This window comes from Dromaius novaehollandiae, chromosome 12, assembly GCF_036370855.1.
Source record: "Dromaius novaehollandiae isolate bDroNov1 chromosome 12, bDroNov1.hap1, whole genome shotgun sequence".
Lineage (NCBI taxonomy): Eukaryota > Metazoa > Chordata > Aves > Casuariiformes > Dromaiidae > Dromaius > Dromaius novaehollandiae.
Genome location: NC_088109.1, coordinates 9,808,516 through 9,831,131, shown reverse-complemented (window position 1 = coordinate 9,831,131; position 22,616 = coordinate 9,808,516). Strand labels below are relative to the sequence as shown.

Below are 22,616 nucleotides of genomic sequence, written 5' to 3'. Positions count from 1 at the left end.
AAAGCCCCAGTAAATTACTTGTCACTTCACTTGCTCTGTCATTTTTGAGAACAGAAATCTGAGATGTATGTGTAAATCCTTGCCTAGTTTTATGTGTGTGTATTATTGTAAGTTCAGATATTTCTCTAGACTAATATAAATATTGATTATACAGGTCTTTTCAGAAGACACAACTGAGGCACTGAGATTTGTAGCATGCGTTTGTTACCCAAACTGTATTTTCTCTGCTATGCCTTGTCATAGGTACCTGAGACAAAACTCCTTATGTCTCCTACCTTGTATGAAATCCAAAAGCCTTTTCTAAAAATGGGTTTTATTATTTACCATTTTGTTTAGTGTACCATTATAAGTAATATAACCCCTTGCAGCCAGTGTATGGGTACATGTGTCATGGATAGAAAAATAGAGTATGACTAGTCACAGTGAACAGTTTTTTGATCTTATGCTCTATAATAGCACAGAGTTACTGGCTAGCAGTGTCTGGCTTCATCTTAACAAATCATTGGGAGGCTCCTATGAATTATGCATGACAGCCTGACCCATTTGCAGCAAATCTGTTTGTGGTGCAAGGCAGGTCACGTGCAGTCTGCGGGATTGCGTTTGTGATTAAGGCTCCTGACTGCAGCAGTGTTCGCAGTGGTGGTCTTACATGATTTGTCTCAACAGTCTGCCTATTGTTCCCTCACTTGGGACATGGTTGGAGGAAAGGTTTTACAAATTTTCAGATGAGGTCGTCTCTGTGGGTCTAAAGCTACTGTTTCAACAGGAAATTTGGTGAATCTAGCAGTAGTTTAAAATACTCAATGCTTATTTTTATCTTGGTACTTAAGCAAAAACATTGTTCTATCCCTGTAGTGTCAGTGAGGCCAGTTTGTGGGATGACTTGCTAAACTGAGTTTATAAATGATAGAGAGCACCTTTCTCCCCCTCCTTAATCTGTTTTATCTGTATATCACGAAGAGGATGAAAGCTGCCTCAAATTATAACTCAGTAATGGGGGGACAGAACAGCTCAAGGAATTTCGCCGTGGGGCAGTAGCGACCAGAAGTAATAACTATTTGATGCCTTGACTGTGGTCTTGTAGGAAACAAATGGTTTTGGGTGGGCAGACGTCCATATCAAGAAAACCCAGGGATTAAGAAGGCAGTTTGAATGTCTGGGACTAGTGTTTAACTGGTGCCAAAGAAGCATGGCTACTCCTAGTGACCAAAGGAATTTCTTGTTTCTTCATTTAGATCTGAAAATCACAGTTTTCTAGTCCTGAAGTATCTAGCTCTTACCCTTTTTGCACTGCAAAACTATCTGGTTATGCTTTTTCTGTGCTTTTTGAATGCAGTCTTTATGCTATTTTTGCTGTAATTTGTAGCTGTCAGCTTGAACTTTTTAGCTCTTGTTGCTGAGAATTAATGTTTTATGAAAATAGGGTGCCTCTGCTGCTTCTGCCTGCACTTGCTTAGCTTATGCTACCTGATCTGCATGTGCCTGTTACAGCGGTCCTCATTCCAACATGTTGTTGCTCATCCATAAATTCTGGTCCAGACTTTATTGGTGAATAAGGAACCTGAAGGACGAGAATTGAAGTTGCTATGAATAATTCTCTGAATGGAAAGGGAGGCTGCGAGCCTTGCTGGGGGAGGGAACAGGCAGAGAAGCAGCGCTCTGCCACACCTGAGCTGGGATGTGCGAGGATGGGGGGGAGGCCTTTGTGTCAGGGCGCTGGTGAGGAGGGGCGGTGGGAGAAACCAATGCTGCTAGTGCTCTTCACACTGGATCTTGGGTGCATTTCTAAATCTCCTGACTCGAGCTGTCATATTAACACCTTTTCACATGAATTCACTTTGGAAGCAAACTGGTTCTTAGCCGGTTCAGTGGCTTCCACACCCGAAGCCAAAATCTCTGCTGCCATAATCCCTCTGGAGTCTCTAGACTCCTTGGTTCATGCTTCTGTGAGTGTCCTACATAAAAACCATTAGAAACAATCACAAAACCATTGGCAATGGAGTGCTCATGTCTGCAAACAAAGTCAAATGCCAGTGATTTTAAGTGGGGTCTCTCCTAAGATGCTTTGAGTGTTGCTACTGCTTTCACTGGGCCTGTGTTTAATCCCTCAGGTTCTCCCCTACCCCCCCTTTTTTTTTTGGCTGGGTCGTGTCAAAGGAATATTTATTGAGGGTGGTAAGGAGGTCGTAGTCTCTTCCCAGCTGTGTCCAGTGTGGCCAACATCTGGCCACAAGCATCTTCAAACAAGATGCAGAGTTGTTACGTAGCTACTGGTTTAGGCACAACTCCATGTAGTCCTCCGACTACACAAATTAATATGGTATATATAATTTGTGTCTAGATAACTAAGCTGACAGGCTAAATTAGACTTTTATTACAAACCTTTTCATTCCAGATCCAGTGCAAAAAGCAGTATATCCTAAATATAGGCTCCAGTGTGTTTTTTACCATAAAAATAAAATTCCCTCTAGATCATCTGTGGAATGTCCCTCTAATCGGTGAGGGAGAACGCTGTGATCTTGCAAAGCATTTGCATTTGCTTCTGCTGAACGGAAACCTTGTTAAGTCTCACGGATGTTGGGTGATCACACTGGCTCAGCTGGAGAGGAAGGAAAGGAGCTCTGGAGCTTGACTGCTTAGCTGCCAGCCCACCCCTTTCGTCTCACTCTTTTTTTTACATTACTGGGGTATGCGTTTTGCTCTGTTATCGCTGTTAGTTTGGGGGCAGGGAAACGGTACCTCCAGTTTTTCCTCCTCCATGTTGCTTTCATACCTCTAAGAAGCCGAATGAGTAGGAGTCTGCATGGGACTAATTCATGCAACACAAGACCCAGAAGTCACCTGAACCTCATATTGTGTTATCAAAATTTCATGTTTGTTTTTGTGGAAGGGTTTTTGTTTGTTTTTCTTCTGGAATTCATTCCCCTTATTTCTCAGAAGCTTCAGCTCTGGTAGAAAACTGTGTGCGTCGTTCCAGGGACGTAGTGGCACGGATGCCTGTTCTCCGCACCGCAGCTTCCCCATTGCTGCCGAGGGTGTGTTAACACAGTGAGGTCTGACTAAAGGTACCGGGATAATTCAGAAGAAATGTGAAGGAGCTCAGTAGCGCCACGCTGCAGTTAGGGACTTTGTGGTCTTGACAGGGCAGCTGAGCTGGGAGAAAGGCTACCGCCACCGCTGCAGAGAAGGGCAGGCCTCTTCTCTCAGCCCCTGTCCCCTCAGGCCAATGCTACTGCCTGCCCTGGTCAGGCAGAAAAATGTTCCCTCTCATTTTTCTCAGGATTTGTTTTCTCTCACTTCTGCAGCCTGAAGCCACGGCGGTGTCAGGCATGCTGCCGTACCAGGAGGAGGGAGCTGGGGCAGCCCTTCCTCAGCAGCCAGCTCTCGCGCTGCGTGGGGAGCTTGGGCTGTGCTCCAGGGCCTGCCCCCCGTGCGCTGGTGCCTGGTGTTGGTGTGGTACCAAGGGAGCCAGAATAAGAAACTCTTACAGCTGAAAATTAAACAGTACTGTGTGCTCTCTTTCAGCTGGATCAATCCCTTGCGCGGCGCAGTGAATGGCAGTGTTTGTCCAAGCGCGGCAGCAGGAGGAGAGAGGCATGGGGAGCCAAGAGCATCTGAGTCAGTGGGAACGCAGCATGATGTCATGCTCACAGGATTACTGTGTTTATGGGAGCACATTAAAGTGCTTGTGTCACGGCAGCTTTAGGCTTCTGATACAAGACTAATGCATTCTTTGAGGACTTTGAGAAGCTTTTAGTCAAAGTACTAGTTATTAACTGAAGAATGCCTATCTGACCATTTTGCCATGAGTTTAAAATTAAAATATATAAATACATTGCACAAGAAGAATATAATACCGCCTTTTATTAAACTCTTTGCTCTCTGCAAAGAGACTTAAATCTCTTGAGAACAGTGTTTTTATACTTTGCTATCATTATTTTAGATCATTATGGTCATAATGAATTTGTTGCTATAAAACTGTGCAGTGGCTTGGTGAAGCCATGGAAAGCATCTTTTATTTTGAATCTGATAAGCAGAAAAAATTAGGAGCTGAAATGGTGCTAAAATTTTCTAATTAAGTTCAGAAGCTGAAAATACAGACGCAGGAACAAAAATTCAAGTGGCTTTTAGTGCTAATTAATCTTCTGATGCATATTAATATGCGCTGATTAGTTTAATGTTGATGACACATACTGATAATTAAAATGGAGTGAAGTTGCTAGGAGGAAAATTTTAAAATGGGGGATTTTCATTTTGAGGGAGGAGAATACCAGTATGACATGATACTATTTGAAAACTGCTTGCAAACAAAATTCTAGCTTGTTACCTGAACTGCTCTTCTAATGAAAAATGCTTTTCCGAAGAAAATTGAGAGCTGTATTCAAACTCAAACTGCAAGTGAGTTTGCACATAGCTCTTCAGTAAAGCTGAGGTCTGAAGGAAGAATTATCCTTTACAGATTAAACTTGCCCAAATCACAAAATGTGTGAGATGAAGGGGGAATAAAGGTTGCGGGGAGGTGACAACCAAGCATGAGACTCCCCATGCAGACCATGCCGCTCTGTGGTGGTGGTCGCCCTGGGACTGTTCGTGGGATGGGCAGGGTGATGGAAAACATCTGTCTCATCATCTGCTGTTGTGCCTATTTTTTGTTTTTACATGGCACTTTGGTGTGAGATTTTAACAGCAGCTGGTCCATCAGATGAAACAAGATGATGAGCTTTCTGTTTGCTATTGGAGGGTGTGAGGGAAAGGGGAAGTGTGTTTCGTTGGGCATTAGAAGGTGAGCTGCTCTAGGAGTTACTGCTGTGTGTTTTGGACAGCTTTGAGAGATCTCTGAACTCATTGCGGCAGTGTGGCATGGACTATTTTGATAGTCTCTACCCTGTTAAAAGCTCCTTCCACTTCAGACTGCTTTGCATGCTCAGTTTTGTGGTGATCGGATGTGGAACTCGGACCCATAAAAGCTAATCTGTTACCAAGAACTACTATATCGAAATAGCTCTGTCTGCTTTTAGTCCAGCATGGTTCTACCAATGACTGGCATCTGAAACGGTGTTAGGAAGATGCAGAATAATGCTACCAGCATAAGGTAGCAATCCCTAATGATTAGAGACTGTCTGAAGCCCCAGTGTGTGAAGTTAGTCTTCCAGAATGTCTTGATCTTTAGCTCTTTGTGTACTTGCATATTATTATCCATGTTTTATGTGCAAAAATGGCCCATATCTGCCAGTTTTTCAGTTTCAGTGATGTGATTCTATGTCCTGTGACAATGTGCTATAACTGATTATATATATTTTTATTAAAATCGTTATTTTTCCTTTTTCTTCTATCTGTTGAGTAATCGATAAAAGCAGTTTTGTAACCCCTGTAGAAATGCACATAATTTTCATTCCAAACGGTACATGAAAAAGTTAATTGCTATAGTGCAAATAGATCACTAACATCTTGACTCTCCTTCAGCTGAAGGATTTGGGGTTAAACATTCACTTGCAGCTAGCATTTCTTTTTGTTTTCCTTTGCAGTAGTAGCTCTTAGACTTTTATTTTCCTTGACCTAGTTTTGGTTGCAGAAAACTGGCAGGACTTAAAGAAATGTTTTTTGATTGTCTTAATTAAAAAAAAGTCACTTTTCACTTTGTTGCTGTCTTACCAGATTTGTGGCATAAGCAGAGAAAACTCCTCAAAGTTTGGTATCAATACCAGGAAATGTCTGTTAGAAACTTATGGTTTTATATGTTGTTGATTTTTATCCAGAGCTTATACTATACACTAATTTTGGCTGGGAATCTGTGGTAAGCAGAGAGCATAAAACTGTATTTGCTTTCCTAGCCCCACGTTTATATGAATAAAGCAGTATGACCCCGGCAAGACAGCAAAATAGCCTACAGTATGGAGAAGGAGGTTGATGGAGTGACTTGGGGAACAAAGAATGGCTGGGAACCTCTAAGCTTAGGCCCTTAATAATGGAGGAAAATTAAGTCTTGGCCACTAGTGAAGTATTTAATTTTGAAAATTGCAAGAGTAGTGTTTTCAAAGAGTTTTGTCATCGCTGAAGCAAGCTGAAGCTTGTAGGTGCTGGATGGTATGTATTATGTGATGCGCGGCCGTGAAGGTTTTTTGAAAAACCAGCAGTGGTGCAGGCAACGCCCTGTCCGTCAGAAGAGAGGGTCCCAGGGCCAGACTCGTGGATGTGAATTGAGGCTGCTGCTTCCACGGGAGGAGTTCGATAGAGCAGCACGAGAAGTTATACCTTACTTGGAAAGCCTAGGCTGTAACTTGACCAGTTCCAAAAAGTCTTAAAGTAGGTTTACTTCAGCAATAAGAGGATTTTTTAAAATTATTTTTGAGGTAAGTTGACTAGTGAAAACGTCTTTTCCCCTCTGCATAAGCAAAGCATTTGTACGCTGTGGCCTTATGCTTCATATAAGAGACATTAGTATTTACTGTTAAATAATTATAAAAGAAGGGAAATTGAATATTACTGTAAATTGAACAGTTAGTAGAAGCAAAGTCCATTACCCAACATTTTGAAGAAAGATGAGAGTCCTAAAGGGACTGTGGTATTTCTGTTATTTCATCAGCAATTTCAGATCAATTTGTTGGTGTTGCTCCTTCTTAACCTGTGATCCTGATTAGTATTTAAAGGCCTTGGTTAGGTGTGTTGTTTTCTGCTTTAAGATAACTTGGTGATAATGTCAGCAGTCCTGTTTTTCTATAAACTGCTCCTTAGTTGCTTCAGTCCAGCTCAGCCTCCACAAAGTAGCGTGGCAATAAAGCCTGTTCCCATCCTCAGCTCCCAGCATTGCGCTCCGGATCTTTTGTTCTCCCTTTTCTTTGACATGTGTACAGATACATACACAGCTGCAGCCAGCGACATGCCTTACGTCCTGTGTTTGTAGTCAGTACTAGTGAAACCTTTGGTTTCAGCAGCTTTAGTTTTGGGCTGGCCGTGGCACAGGCTTGTTGCTTTGGGCAGCAAACTTCTTACGAGTACACAGTGGCACATAGGTGCCTCTTGCATTTATTCCCTATGAAAGGTGGCCTGAGCGACCTCAGTTGTAGCCGGCCTGTGACTGATACAGAAGTCAAAGACTAACTGGATGGCTGCCATTTATATCTTCGCATATAGCAGTGCCATTTCTTGCTCACTCTCTCCATTGTAATGCTATGCCCTGCAAAATCACAAAGGAGCAGGCCCTTCCTCCCTCCTCTCCCCCTTTTTTTTAAAGCTAGAATCAATGAGCTTAAATATTTTTTTCAGATTTTTGTCCTACTGCTGTTGCCAACCCTGGATGTGGTCTCAAAAGTTTTGGTGCTTTTCCATCCTGTCCGAGTCTCATTGCAGTGCAATGCAGGAGGGCTTGTGAGCGATTCTTTTTCATGTAGGAGTTTGAAATACTTTAGGACAAACTTTGAGTCCTGTTCCAAAAGCCTTTACTTGGGAGGGTTTCTTTAGTTAAATCCTGCAAGTCGCACTGAAACCTCTCTTTGTAAATCAGTGAAGGGTTTTTAAAGTGGAAGGCTTTGCCTGGCTTTCTGATTTTTATTAAAGTCAGACAGCTGGGTGGTTACTGGTTGGCCCACTGACAGCAGTGGGATGGAGGGTTGCATGCTTGCAGGTAGCCTTCTACCGTGGGAACTTGAATGTGGTGTCTGCAGATTTTTCTGCCACAGTAGTATGGGGTTAGGACATCTCTGTTCAGTTGAGTTCTGTATCTGCTTACTAGCTAATTTGAGAAAACCAGTAAGTTCAAATATTGCCACTTTGTTCTTTCTGATGTTCTTCTTGACTCAGACATTAATTGATATTTTCTGTGTAGGCAGTTTTTAAGCTCTCTTTATTCTTGATTAGAAACAACAGCTTAATTTTTAGTTCTGTGAAGCATCAGGAACAAGACACTATTTTAGTCTTTTTTGCCTTGCTCTCCCTTCGTGGATAGTTCTGTTGCCAGGAGAGTCTGGTTCCCACAGTGATTCTGTGCTCTGCAGAGTACTGGATGTACATGACTGTATGTGGTGCACCTCGTATTTCTGTAAATACTGTACTGCAAAAAATAATACTACGTAGACCCTCTGCTCAGCCACTGTGTTTGCCACCTGGGATATCTGCATGCTTTAAGGGCTTCAAGCAAGGAGGAGTGGAGCTCTGGAAAAATTTGATGGTTTACCTGAATGTTACCTTCTTTTTTTTTTTCCCTTCTTTCTTCTTCCCCTTTAAGAAAATGGACGTGATACACAGTGTGAAAATTAGACAGCATATATGTCATTCACTGAAAAATGTGCTGCTGTCCCTCTTTATCAGGGTATCTTTCGCTCCCTCTCCTGCAAACAGAAAGCAAACTCCCAGAAACACTCAACCTGGGTTTATTGAAGTAAGGTCTGATGTTCTTGAGCTGGTGAGGAAGAGGAGTGTGGGAACCTCCTTGAATGTTGGGACAGAAGGAGGGCGTATTAAAATAGAGAGCTTGCATCTCAAACTGCAATCTTCACCTGCCAAGAAGTGCACCGGGCGCAAGATCCATGGGGTGATGTGTGGCCTGTTGTCACCTCCCTCCTAGGAATTAAGTGTCAGTCAGATGATCCAACTGAGCGCAATATTAAAGCCACTTAGTATTTGAAAAAATGCTCAATTATCATTACTTCAAAAGTAATAATGGTAATTTACTGTTGCATAGGATGTTTCTTATATGCCTTTGTTGCGAGTCTTTTACAGACTGAGAGCTGTGTGTTGGAATTTGCAAAGCTTTCACTTCATGAGTATATGTAAATGCAAAGTGTAAGCAATTACAGAATAGAAGCTGAAATCATTAATAGTTGTAATGCTTTTTTTCCCTGCTGCTGCTGAGATTGTTATATAATAACTCATGGGTGACTGGGGTGAGCAACCAGTGTGTCAGTGGTGTGTTTTTTTTGTTTCTTCTTTTTTTTCCAAAGAAGCTGCGCACTCACTGTGGAGCTGTGAAAAACAGCAGACAGCTGCACAAATGACCAAATGGTCATTTATTATCCAGTGTACAAAGAGGTGTTAGCAAGCTCAGCTCAGTATCCTTGTCTCCAAATCATAATCAATGCTCAGCTCTTGGCTGTAGGTTATGTATAAACTTGTTAAGCGAGTACTTACAGCACTTTGAAAATCTGACCTTTGTTTCCAGTATTTGGCATATTTTTGAAAATGGTGGGCTTCTATTTTGTTAATTCTTAGCTGTTTCTAACTTCATAAGGAAAGAATGTGAAATACTCCATGTGTATGGACCAAAGAAAAAATGGTTTTTTAATCATTTTGCCTTGTATTCAGCCTAAAGAATTACAGTAGCAAAACACTTGTATGAAATATATGTATATCTTTTCAGTTTCTTCAGGTTTGCTATGAGCTGGAGAACTATGTTTTGTCTGAAGTAGGTTGTGGGTGTTAAAGGATGGTATGTACTGACCTGAAGATGTTTTGTATTGTGGACCTCTGAGCCCCTTCAAGACTTTGTGCTGTGTATTTCCTGCCTTTTTCTTAATCCCCTAAAACTATATTCTTTATAAGCAGTCTTCTTTGTCTGCCCCCTTGGTTCTTTGCACGGACAGATTTTAGTATACCAGCGATGACATGTGAATTTGTAAGCACTTTATCTTACAAATCTCCTTCACTAAAATATTTTTTGTTTCTTTACATTTTCTTGTGAATTTTCATGACACGAGAAACTCCCTGTCATTTTCAGTAAGAGGGAAATCTTACTTTTGCTGTTGATTAATTGTGGAGTTTGTTCCTCTGTGACATCTCCAGGTTTTTGTGACTCTTTCCTTGTCAGCGCATCTGCTTTAAGCAGCTGTGAGGCTTTTTCTCCTCCTTCCTGTTCTTGTTCGGAGATGTGCCTTGACTTTCACACTAGTTTGAGAAGAATATGTACAGGCTGAAAACAGTAGTGTAATGTCCAAGGAGGCAGCATATAGTTGCCTCCAAAGCATACCAGTCTCTGCACAGCATTTGGGCTGAAGTGGCAGAACTTTGCAGATCCTTTGGGGACACCAGCTTTTTACAGAAGTCACTGCGGAAGTGAGGTGGTATGGGTTTTGCTCCAGCTCAGAAACATCTCTCCCCAGCCTGATTATTTTTTTATTTTTTAAAGGGGGGAGAGGGGGAACTTGTATTAGTGTACCAGGTGATGAGCAGCCACTCTACAAGGTCATCTTCTTCCTGTGATCGAAAGAGGTCTGAAGTCTGATCCTAGTATTTTCTGCTATGCTGAACTGACCAGACTCCAGGTAGTTCATGAAACTCTTGTTTTCAGTGTTGTAGTTTAGAGAATGTCAGAAAATATGGAAGTATTTCCAGTATACTTTGGGTAAATCTTGTGATCTTTAAGGCCGCCTGCTTCTGGCTAACTAGAGGTCTGGAATGGTTAATTGAAAGGGGAGGCAAACGCAACACCTCTGTTCTGAACTTCCATGAGGACTGGAGCTTTGCTGGGATTTGAGCATGACTAAGACTAATACATGCATCTCCTGTATCACACTGGGCATTTTAAGAGGAGCACAGTATTTTAAACTTTCAAACTAGCTTCTGTCAGAGACTGTTCACATTTCTTAAGATTAGTGAACATCCATTTGCGAAAGCCTAACCTTTTCTTCTAAAAGATTAGGTTTAAAATCTTAACAAGATTGTAAAAAAGTACCTAAAATATTAACAAGTGCTGCTGATCTTCAGAGAATCAGGAATACTTTCTTCCTGAAGTATGCATTTTTATGTGAAAGTCCCTTTTTATTCTACGGCTGTGGATTTCATGGAAAAACTATCCCCTCATCTCTAAGAGGGTTGAGATCAGATTCTTCATGTAAGATACACAGCTGAACCTGGGTATTCTCCAAACCTGGATGAAACTTTGCCTTTTATCAAGTCTGTCTTTTGGAAATTGGTGCTTTGAACACAGTTTAAATGCAGTTTGATGAAAGGCTTTATTTGAAGTGATTTGGTTTGGCCACTTTACATAACATACCAGTTTCTGCACAAGTCTTCCTCATCCCTTTCCTGTTCAAATTCCTTTTCCCCTTCATAATTATTGTGGAGAGTTTCGAATTCTTGAGATTTAAGATGTCATTTGCTGAAGATTAAATTTGCAGAAAGCTCCTTGATACAATTAGATATTCTAGACTATTTAAGAGTGTGGTAGTGATTATGTACTAATTCTTTTGAGTCCACTGATGCAAGTCATGTTGCAAACATGAAATTCGATTCAAGAACATTCCAGTTGATAATACTTATTTTGGTGAACCTTCATCAACTTATATTAAAGTTCTCATTGGCTTCAGTGAGGCCATAATTAGCCTTTGGCAGCATTGCCTACAGCAGTTTTGGGGGGCTGAAGGACCACGTGTCCTTATGTGGCTAATAGGTAACAGCAGCTTGACAAGAGAAAACCTGTCAGTGTTTCAGTTAGTCGGCAGCTTTCTGCAATGTTTGTCGTTGTTTCTGGGAACAGGCTTATTTACTTAGTTTGTTCAAATTAGCGTTTGAGGCAGGGACAAAGTTGTTGTGGTCTACAGCAGAACTTGTTCTGGACCCTTTCAGGGCATACCCAGCTTTTTGGAAACAAACTAGATTGTATAGTTCCTGCTTTGTCATCAGTTTAAAGCTGCCTGTTGGCAAAGCTAAGGCCCCATGAGCAGACCCCATCCCACAGATTGGGCATTACTGCTTCACTGTGTATTTGAGCAGGATGGAAAGGTAGGCTGAGAAGAAACACACTTATTTAACCAGTATGACTGGAGAAAACTAGTCCAAGGGGAATATAATAAAGGATTAGAGACAAGATGTGAACCAAAACTTGGAATATTAATACCTTCATGCTTTGTGATGGATGAGAATGGCCTGACTCATGCCTGCCTTGGGGATAAATGTTGTTTTGCATAAAGTTTATGTTAGGAAGTTTGGGAAAGTTGTTTCATCTTTCCCATTAGACTCTCTTCTGTTTCCCCATCATCCAGCTGTATGAGAGTCCAGATGGTAAGAGATGCTTGTTACCATGAACAAACTGTCAAATATGTTTGCAAGAGATAACTGACATAATATTTAGCTAGGTGCTCTTTTGGAGGAAAGCAAAGGAGTACTTGCAGTTTCACTCCAGCTTTTCTTATCTATCAAATGGGGCCTTTACTTTATTTACATAACTCTCCAGAGTTTTGTAAGTCTGACTTCATTAATTGCTTTTAAAGTACTTTCAGATTCTTGGATGAAGAATGCTGTATTAAGGAACAACCTTGTTAATTGAGATGGAGATTCAGACGGCATAACAAATGATGGCATAACAAATTTTCAAATTTTCGTTACCACATTCTTGCCAACTTTGCTATCCTTATTTTGTTTTCCTTGATCTGTATTCTCTTCGTTTCAACTAATTCTGAAGCATCAATATTAAGACTTGTGTGAGAAGCTATAGGCTGTTTAGAATAGATCTGAATTTGGTCTTGAGCTCATCTCTAAACTAAATATATATTGGCAAGTTTTTCATCTTGGTATAGATGCTTCTTAGCATACAGGGCTGGCAAGTAAAGGTTATTAGGAGTTGTGTATTATTATTATTATTGTTGTTATTATTATTTATTACTACGAGCTGTGGGTTGTTAGGAGGCCGGTGCTGCTTTGCCCAGCAGCAGAGTTAGGTGTACGTCTAGGGGCTGCGCGTGCACCGCTCGCTGTGCCGTGCCGTGCCGTGTGTCACACTATCACAGCGTAACTGTGAACGCTGCGGTTGGGAGACGTTTAATGTTTGCTTTGTCCAGGCGTAAATGGCTATACAGAATTTGAGATCATGTGTGTGTTTAGGGTTGAGGGACTGTTTTTGTTTTTCAATTAGGTTCAGATAGTATTAAAACAAAGGGAGGGCTTTTTGGCTGTCCTTGTGCAGCACTGTCTTTACTGCTCTCTTTGTGATATGGATCTGATCCTTCTTGGGTTGGTGACGTTGTTCTTGTTGCAGCAGTGGGATCCAAGGGTGCTTTTTGTTAAATGCAGTAAAATAAGATGAGTCTCTTTTTTTGGTTCTGAATGTTTATGATTCTGGATTTGATAAGTTTTTCTCTTTTAAAACCTAAATAGGGACAAAATTTTGAGTGCGGATGGTGTTTTTTTTCTTCCCCCTGCTGTTTGGGAAATTAGATCTGAATGTAAAACTTGAAGCTGCTCTTATGCTTGTTTTCTGTCGAGTTTCATGATTGACTTTAGTGCCATTTCCTTGAACTGTTATGTTGTGTGCATTCATAGCGTTACCTTGAGCAATTCCAATCTTTAAAACAAAGAATTATTATTTTTAATTCATTGATTGTGGGGATCTGTTGGGCTTTCTAAAAATTCCCTCCTCCCCAACCTGAAATTGAGCACCTCTCTGATCTTCACAGTAACAAGAGGTATCCATGAATGTAGCTGAATGATGTTCACCTTGGTCAGCAGCAGGACAGTTGCCCTATGCACCTCAGTGGTGAGATGTGGAATAAGTTGTTTTTCAGTAGTACAAAAGAAGAATTCAGCACGCATATGCATGGGCTACAACCTCTGTTTCACAGGTAGATGCCTTTTAAAAAAATTTGTAAGGTATGTGAAGGAGGGAAGGGGGGAAGAGGAAGTAAAATCCTAGAATCAAAGCTTAAAGAAGCAGGCCCTGCTGTAAGGAAGAGATGGATAGAAGCAAATTGTACCTCTGTCCAGCAGTGTAAATTGTTTTGCTGATGTACTGATGAACACATCTGGTTAAATGAATAGCAAGGGGATGTTTCGGTGCTTTTTTTTTTTCTTTCTTTCTTTCTGTTGACCTGACCTCAGGAAATCTGAAACCAAGCAAGACAAGTATGAGGAACTTCAGTTGTCCTTTAGTATCAGTATCTCACAGTAACTCTTTGAGGTTGCTCTTCAGTAGAACTTAATACTTTGCAATACTAGCATACAGTAAGGTGTGTGTAAATGAATTTTGTCAAAACTAAGAATTTTTTTGTGAAGACTGCAATTTACACACTAAGAAGATAAAGCCCATGTGACTTCAGGACGCCCCTCTTCCACATATGCTTTCTGATGCAGGTTTGAATTGGGGAACAGCAACTATCCATTCAGAGCTGTAGGAGCAGGGCTGCGTTTCAGCTGCATTTGAACATTTCTTCTGCAAAGATGTCTCTGTAGTTGACTCTTCTTTATAGGTAGTGTAAGATGCACTAGGGTATCCTTCACTCCATAGCTAACTGGGTTTTAACTCAAATGGAAAAGTGACTGTTGCCACAGCTACTCACTGTCCTCTAGTCTCAGTCCTGCAGTTCCCCCTTAGGAGCTGGCAAATGTTGCCTAGGAGAAAGTCTTGCACCACCTCAGCCCAAAACAGAATCATGTAATGAAACTCAGCACAGCACAGGATACAAAAATGCTGAGTGGCCCAGCATCACTCCCTTGTGCCCTGCAAAACCAGTGCTCTGACTCTGATTAGCTATTTTCAGTTCTTTCCTGTTACGATAACATAGTAGGTGGAAATAAAGGTTTCATGAGAGGAGTGAAAGCAGAGTAACTTAACTGCGAATTCCCTTTCTGTGTTTTCTATAATGTTACAACAAAAAGAGAAAGTGGATGGGCAGATGCTGATTTTCCGTGGTACGTGAAGGTTTATGGGTTTCATGCACATCAGTAAAAACTCAGTTTTCGTCATAACAGCTTGATTTAAAACAGACCTAGACTGTAGCCATGGAAGATAATTGCATTGCCCTGTAATTTTGGACAATTTTGTTAAAGTTAAATTTCCTGTTCCACATAGCCTATTACGATTATGTAAATGGCTTTTAACATGAATGTATGGGGTCTTTTCTAAGTAAACGCAAGAAAGATAATGAAACTTGGTTAAAAACGGAGGTACTTTAAGTGCTCCCTTATAAATACAGACAGATGGAGTCATTCCAGGCTGCCTGTTCTGATGACCTGTTATGAAGGTTTCTTGTATTTTGTGTAGTATCAGAGTCCATTTACTCACGGTTCTCTAGTCAGCCTTCTGACCCTGGATAGCAATATTGTCAGTCTAACGTTGGGTTTTGCTGGAACTTAACAAGCTTGCTGGTTGAGGGTGAATAACCACATTGCTGTGCAGAAGTAACGGAGGCCCACTTGGAATACCGGCAGCCTTGGGTAGGGATGGTGCCTGAGCCCTTTGCCTGAATCTGGGATTTGTCTGTCTCTTGTGCTGTAGTGTTGTAACTAAAATCACTGACAGGGCTTATTTCTGCAGTTGGTCCAAGTGAACTGGTATCTGCAGTTCCTGTTTGATTTGCGTAGTTTTGCCATTCAGGACAAGCTGTAATAGCAGGCAGCTTCTAAAAAGGGAGTCTGACTGTCTCAGGGCATGGAAAACCTCTTAAATATATAAGCAGCGATAACTTACTGAACCTCACCTTCACCCGTGAATAGAGGAGTGTGACAGAGATATCTAATACAATTTTTTTTATTAAAATGTGGCAAGCGTATAAACTTACAACGAAGAAAACTTATGTAAGAGTATGATTTAAAACATAGAATGTATTGCTGTAGGATATTATTAAGGCCAAAAAAGCATCAAGACATTAAAGGGATATTTTACGTGGATAACTAAATGTTAATAGATCTTCCAAATTTACATTAAACCTTCTGCTTTGAGGCTTAAGGCAAGCCTCAACTCTGGGAGATTATGGGGTTTTTTTGCACCTTTCTCTGAAGCATCTGGCTTTAGCCTCTGTAAGAGACAGGATACTGGATTAAAAAATGCCCAGACTCATCCATTATGTCAGTTTTTGTGTTCAAATGCTCTCTATCAATAGTGACTTCTGCAAAATGGCAAAATCCTCTCTTCAGTTGTTAAGCCTTGGGCTTCTTTAAGGACCTGGCATTTGCATCTAAAGTATTAAAAGTAACTAGTCATTATTCTCAAGAACTTATTTCTTAAATGAATTAGCAAGTTACTAAATTTAATCACGCTTGGAGAGACTGCTGTATGGCTGATCAGATATGGCTTTGAGTATCCTGAATTTACAATATGCACAATGTTGGCATCCCGCTACCAAGAAAACAGTGCCACTCCACTGGGCAAATGGGTGCCCAAAGTCTCTTTTTCCTTGTCACAGATTTAAAATAAATGCAGGTCTACAAAATGTAGATATCAATTCTTTATGGAAAAATGATAGTATATGGAAAAATGGTAGTATATTTGAGGAGAAGCTTGTATGTGTGTTTTGCTTTGGGGATTTTTTTTTTTTTTTTTTTTGCTGTCCCTTTAACGTTTATGTAGATCTTAGGTATTAGGCTTTTAAGCTGCTTTGTTGAAACTCATTTGACAAGGGCTTGCACAGATGGTGCGTTACTTTCTGTCTGAAATGTGACGCTTTTTAATTTCCCTTGGGTCATCTCAGTGAATCTGGCTAGAATTTCTTCAGTGGATATTTGTCTCCTGTTTCTCTGGTTTGCTTATCTGAAACTAAATTTAATCTGATAGCAGCAGTATTTGTGGGTGCTTTTAACTGTAGACCAAGCTAGCACGTTCTGTCATTTGTTTCAGCTCTGGTATATTCAATAATTACTATGTCATTAATGCATCTGCTCCGATATGGAGAAGTAATAAAATACTGAAACCTACTTGTGTTCAAAGCAGATTTTTTTTTCCTGCACTGACAGTATAGTTTTAAAGAACTAGCAAAAGATGATTATTGAAAATGTCATGCATGACTAGACAAGTTTTGAGATGCTGATCTGTCCTTGACATGGCTTAATGCATGGTATTAATGTTGGCTATGAAAACCTACTGTATGGACATTGGCACCTTGAAAGGTGCTGTGGCACCTGAAAGCTCCAAATACATCTTGGACTGGATTGTGGTGCATGCATGTACGGTTTAAAGATAGCATTATTAATCTCATTGACTTCAGTCCATCTGCCAGGCAGACTCTTACAAGTAGATGCCTACTTAAAATGTTAAAATCTTTGCTTTTTAACATCTATCAGTAAAAGCCACTACAGGGTTCTTAAATGCTGCAGTGCAGTGGTTGGGGTGTCTGTCCAAGCTGCTTGCTTGTGTGTTGGAGAATATTGATTAGAAACATCACGTGGCAGAGTTTAAAACAAAAATGAAAGCCCCCAGAAACAAAGAGGAAGACGTAAACATGTAAAAATAAGAATATCAAGTCTAAACAGATGTATGCTTTGCTGAAAAATTTCTGTTTGATCTGCCTCTAAGTCCTTGTCGCTGATGCCCTGCTGGAGAGGACACCTCTGAATAGCCAGCGGAGCTGTCTGGGTGAGCATGCTCTGACCTACTTCAGCCAGTGTGACCTAGGTTAGCTTAACCGAGCTAAGGAGCAGGTCTGCTAACCTAGCTCACTTTGGACTGAAGTGGGTTAGCAGGTTTGAGGGCGCAGTAATCTCCAGCAGCAAGCAGATGAAGGTGTGGTAATATGTTTCTTTGGTATAGCTGGATCAGGAGGAGGAGGTGTGCTCACACACTAAGAGGTGGAACAGGCTGTTAATACTAAATCTTTTTCAGTGATTCAGTCTCTGCAGAAGTAAGTCTGACCACCTGCAGAGAACAGGCACATGCAGAAATGTCTGTTCATCTTAGTCTCCTTGTTGAAAACCAAAGTCTGTCTTTAAAAGCATGGTCAATAGCTGGTCAATAGCTTGTTTCCTCCCACAGAGGTTTGTATGAGGTTCTACCTACGTATCCTGTGCACCACAAACCTCTGTTTGGGTGCTGCATGTTACTTTCAAGAGTCCTGCCTTGACCCCTTTATAGCATCTAAAGATCTGATCCCAGAAGAAGAGATGGGTGTAGGAGAAGGTTGCATTGTTTTGCATCAGAGAAATATGGGGGTAAATAATTTCAGCTTTTAAAAAATAAGTTATTTATTCCAAATTCTGCACTTACTAATGAAAGATTTGCTTTCTGACTATCCTAGGCTTTTGGGCAGGCCCATACCAACCACAAGAAGGTAGCAGCAGATGGAGAGAGCAGAGAGGAGACCTTGATTCAGGAATCGGCTACCAAGGAAGAGTACTACATGAAAAAGGTTATGGAGCTGCAGACAGAATTGAAGCAGCTGAGAAACGTCCTTGCCAACACCAAGTCTGAAAATGAACGCCTTAATTCTGTTGCACAGGAACTGAAAGAGGTAATGGAATGTGAAACTGCGCACCACAGCTTATATTGTGATTAATATTGTGATATGTTCTTGTGCTACGTAAACTTAATAAGAAAGATGCTAGGGTTGATCAATATCTGCTTGCCACTGGCAGCTGGTAAGATGAGTTTTGCCCCCTGAGACTTCAGTAAAGTATTATATCCAGATGAAACTAATTCAATAGTACAGAAAATCCAGCTATCTGCTTCCATACTTTGAACGAAGGTGCTGGTCCACAATGGCTTAAGGTTCTGATTTGGTGTAAGCTTACTCTGCTAGTTGAAACAGCTGCTTGTTCTGGAATAAGTGCTGCATTGTGTTCCAGGTCATCTGACAGGAATGTGACTATGCATCCGGACCATGCTGGTACTGCACATCAGTACTCTCAATCAGAGAACTACTGCCTTAAGTAGCAGAGGAATCTGTTTAGCCCAAGCACTAAGAATAGCTTTGGATGCATTTTTTTCTGCTCTGCTCTCTGTGCAGATATTCTTGCTGCAAATATTTGGTGCAGAATTCCCCCACCCCCTTTTCTTTATAGTTTGCCCATCACTTCTTCCATCCTAACTTATAAGGATGTGGGTGCATAACAAAACACTGAATAAAAGGAGTATACAGTCTTGTGTTTTCTTTCATGAAAGTGATTACTTTTTCATAGGTTTGCTTAACTTACCTCAAAGTACCTTTGACCCTTTGCTCTAGTATTAAAGCTGTGTATTTCTGAGGAGAAATAACCATGGAGGTTAGTTCAAAATCAAATTTCGAACAATAGTTATGTACAAAATCTCTAGCTTAACAGAAGTCTCCATGTTACAGATACAGAAAAGATATTTTTAAGAGCTCAAACAATTGCTTAGATTTAGACCGGATAAAAGTTTAAAAAGACTGTAAACCACAGATGGTAAACAGTTACTCCACAGTTATTCCTCATGAGATTTCTTGTACCTTCCTTTGAAGCATCGAGTACTTGTCTCTTTTGGAGTTCAGATAATCAGCTAGACTGATAGGTTAATGCTTCCCTGCTAGAAGGGAAGTTACCCAAGAGCCCACATCTGAATCTGGGTATATTTCACAGGACCACAACTGAAAATCAGAAGAATGCAATTTAACTTCTCCAGGAGCTAGTAAAAAACTTATGGATAATATTTGGTGGGAAAATTCATGAGACACTGAAAAATCGTAAGATGAGTCCTGGAAAATGTAGGTTACTTCTGTGGAAAAGTAGAGGTTCAACACTACCTCACTTTAGAGTATAACAAAGAAGGAGATTTGGTGGACAGACTGTCACAGGTGATCAAGTGAGTCAGTCTAGCTCTTTAATTTCTTGGGCCCTGACTGTGAGATAACAGAACTGGAATCGATCCATGCTGGTCTGCTTAGCCAAGGAACCAGTTCCTGCAAGCACACACAACCCTATCTTTATTTCCTAACTTTTAAGAACAGCTTAAAAGAAAAGCTCCCCACCCCAAACAGAGCATTATGTCCATAACGGATTCCAAGTGCTGTTTAAAAACATGCTGATTGGCAGATTTCAGTCCAACTCAGTGAGTCACAGTAGTTGAAGGTGATTTTCTTTTTAGATACTGTCATGTTTCAACTGCTCAACCATATTTCCTTGGAGCTGCAAGTTGCTTTACACAACCCTAGGATGAGCTGGCAGTTTGCAAGGTTTTAGGGTGTTTTTCCTGTGCTTTGTCATTCCACATTTCCCCTTCCTTGCATGTGCACACCCTTGCGTGAGATGGAAGCCATTCTGTCTGATAATTTCCAGTGAGAGCTGAGCAGCGCCTGAAGAGGGAAAGTGGGTGATGTCAGGTTCTTTGTGAAAAGTTTACATTTTTGTAAAAATTTTAAATCTTTTTTTTTAACCTCTCCTGTTGAGATGGGGAAGATGTATTCAGTTACTTGAATGGAAATCACTGCTGAAGATAATCAATTGAATGTAGTTACTGATTGTAAACCTTAAATGGAAACTGAACTCGGTTAAAAAAAGAAAATCAAAACCTTATGTGATAATAACAACTGGAAACTTGAAGTTATGAGTTCCTCTGCAGGTGACCTTGGCAGGCAGTTGGTTGTGTGTCATTTTGTGTCATCTCAGTGCTTTCTGCCTCCTTGCCTTCCCTTCCCTTCCTTTCCCTCTTTTTATCCTAGCTGTTTCTTCTATTGAGGGTATGATTTGAGGGCAGGGAATGTTGAGGGGGAAGGTGAAATATCATCTGCTCTTTCATACCACACAGGCATGGTGGAAATTTCTTCCTTCGGTTTTTCTGGCTGCTGATGAAGAAGAGCCACAGTAGTTTTTCTTTCATCTTGTTGTAGAGAATGTTTGCGGCTGGATCTAGCCCTTCTACTGTGCGTCATTGCCTGTCAAGAGCACTGACTTGCAAAATGTCTGGTGGAACAGGCAACTTTTTTCTCTTCCATTGCAGCTGCCCTGGATTCGGTCTGGGGCTGAATCCCTGCATTACTTTTAAGGGAGATTTACCTGTCAGGACTGGTCGCAAAAGTTTTTATCTGCTATTCTGTAGCTAGCTGATAGGATACAGAATTATATTGTGACTATGGCTTTTTTTGGAAAAAATCTGTTCAGTCTTTAGTACTAGCAGAGGGAGATGGTTGAATGAACCAGGCAGCAGCTCCTCCTGGGTTGCAGAAAGCAGTAGTGGTAGTCATGTGATGGATGATAGACAGTGACCTGGATCAGCTGGAAGAGCATTCAAGACTCAGCATTTAAGATGCTCTCATTCCTTTAATTTCTTCTCAGAACACAGGCACAAAAGTGATGAGTGGCTTTTGGAAGGAGAAGAATGACACTTCGTACACCTGGCGTTCCTATAGCAGACGCAAGCAATTTTGACACTTTCTATTGACTTATCTAACTTCGGCCTGCTGAGGCAGGTTGACAGGGTGATAACCAATTATGAATTTAACTGCTGTCATTAGCTAGCTCAGCAGCTCCTGTTTCCTGGAAGAGTCATTACAAGGAGATCTCCTGAGTAATTATTATTTGCCACTCCTTTTTGATCTGTTTTCATCCCTCCCGAATTTTTGTGGCACCAAAACAGATATCATAGGTGACTGGTTCGGTTGTTCAATCATCTGGTAGCTGTGCCCAAGTATGCACAAGCTGGAAAATAAATGAGCAATATTTTCCCAGGAAAGTAGAAGGGTGTTCTGATTATGTAAACTGTGGAAGAAAATATATCTTAATGTGTGTGCTTTTATACATGAGGGAGAAAAATGCCTAAGATGACATGATGTTATATAATATGTACTAAATAACGTATTTTTTAAAAAGCTTGAGTTATCAGCACCATGTGAATAACTTTATCCCTCCAAGGATATGAAGTTGAAACTATTTTTCTGAGAATGGTTCTGAAAAAACTTTCATGAGTTTTGTTGGCTTGTGTTATCAGTTATTTTTTTCTTGCTTAGGCTTTATCAAGAAAAATACATGTCAAACTGGAGGATAATCTACACACTGCGGTCATCTAGCCCAGTTGTCTACAGGGAAATCTCTGCCTCTTTTTTGTACGGCTAACGCAGTTCTCGCATGCTCACTCTCTCTCCCTATAGGATTCTCCTGGAGGGATACACTGTGCTGTATTTGCAGAGGGGCAATATTTTGTACATGACTGCCAACTTTCAAATGTGTTTTTTTTCTCTCCTGAGGCAAAGGAGTTGAAACAGAGAGAGGGCAGTAGACTTCACACTATTGCTCTTACTTTTTAAAATGCAGGGGGACTGGAACAGTTGAGGTCCAGTCTTCCACAGAGATATGGGCATCCGTTAGTCCCATGCTGATGAGCTTTTTGACTCTTCTTGCACTGTGGTGTCTTTGGGATTAATTTTTTGTTTGTTTCTTGGCTTTTCTCCCCTCTTCTCCATGCCTTTTGTAGCCATGTGTTGGCTCCTTCTGTTTGCGCTAACCATGCAGCACAGCCTTCTCTTTTTCATGGCAGCAGAGTTTCTCAAAACTTCCCCACTGAAAACTCTTGCCTATTCTCACCTTTTCTTTTTTTTTCTTTTTTTTTTTTGGGGGGGGGGCGGGGGGGTCATGGAGGGAGAAGGGAGAGCAGCTAGAGAGGTGCCTGCAGCCCCACACATTGCCAATACCATGCCAGAGGAGGCTGGTTAGGATTTTCAGGTGAGTGTGTAGATTAGAGACACAGTCATTTGTCCTACTGGACTTCTGTTTGTTTGAGTTTTTAATCTTAGGGAAAGGGAACACCCTGTGCATAAACCTCTACAGAAGTCCATCAATTTTCCATCCTTTTTTATTGTCTTTCATCTGAGGAACTGGTCATAAATTTGTTCTTTAGAAGTCACTAGCGACCCTAAAAACCCTCATGCTCCAGTTAAATCTTTTAAAAGATGTTTGTAACCAAGATTACAGCTTACAAAGTTTACCCTTAGTCTCAGGGCAAAAACTATAACCAACCAGCCCTGAGGTGGTCTTTA

At 40.9% G+C, this 22,616-nt stretch overlaps 1 protein-coding gene across 5 annotated transcripts in view; it reads left to right on the top strand.

The window, feature by feature from the left end:
* BICD2 (BICD cargo adaptor 2) overlaps nt 1-22,616 on the top strand; it is a 102,117-nt gene that overhangs the window by 35,771 nt on the left and 43,730 nt on the right. For all 5 annotated transcript variants that reach the window (XM_026102825.2, XM_026102823.2, XM_026102826.2 and 2 more), the window contains exon 2: nt 17,931-18,143. In XM_026102825.2, coding sequence (XP_025958610.1) covers nt 17,931-18,143 — 213 coding nt within the window. The remainder of the gene's footprint in view (nt 1-17,930; nt 18,144-22,616) is intronic.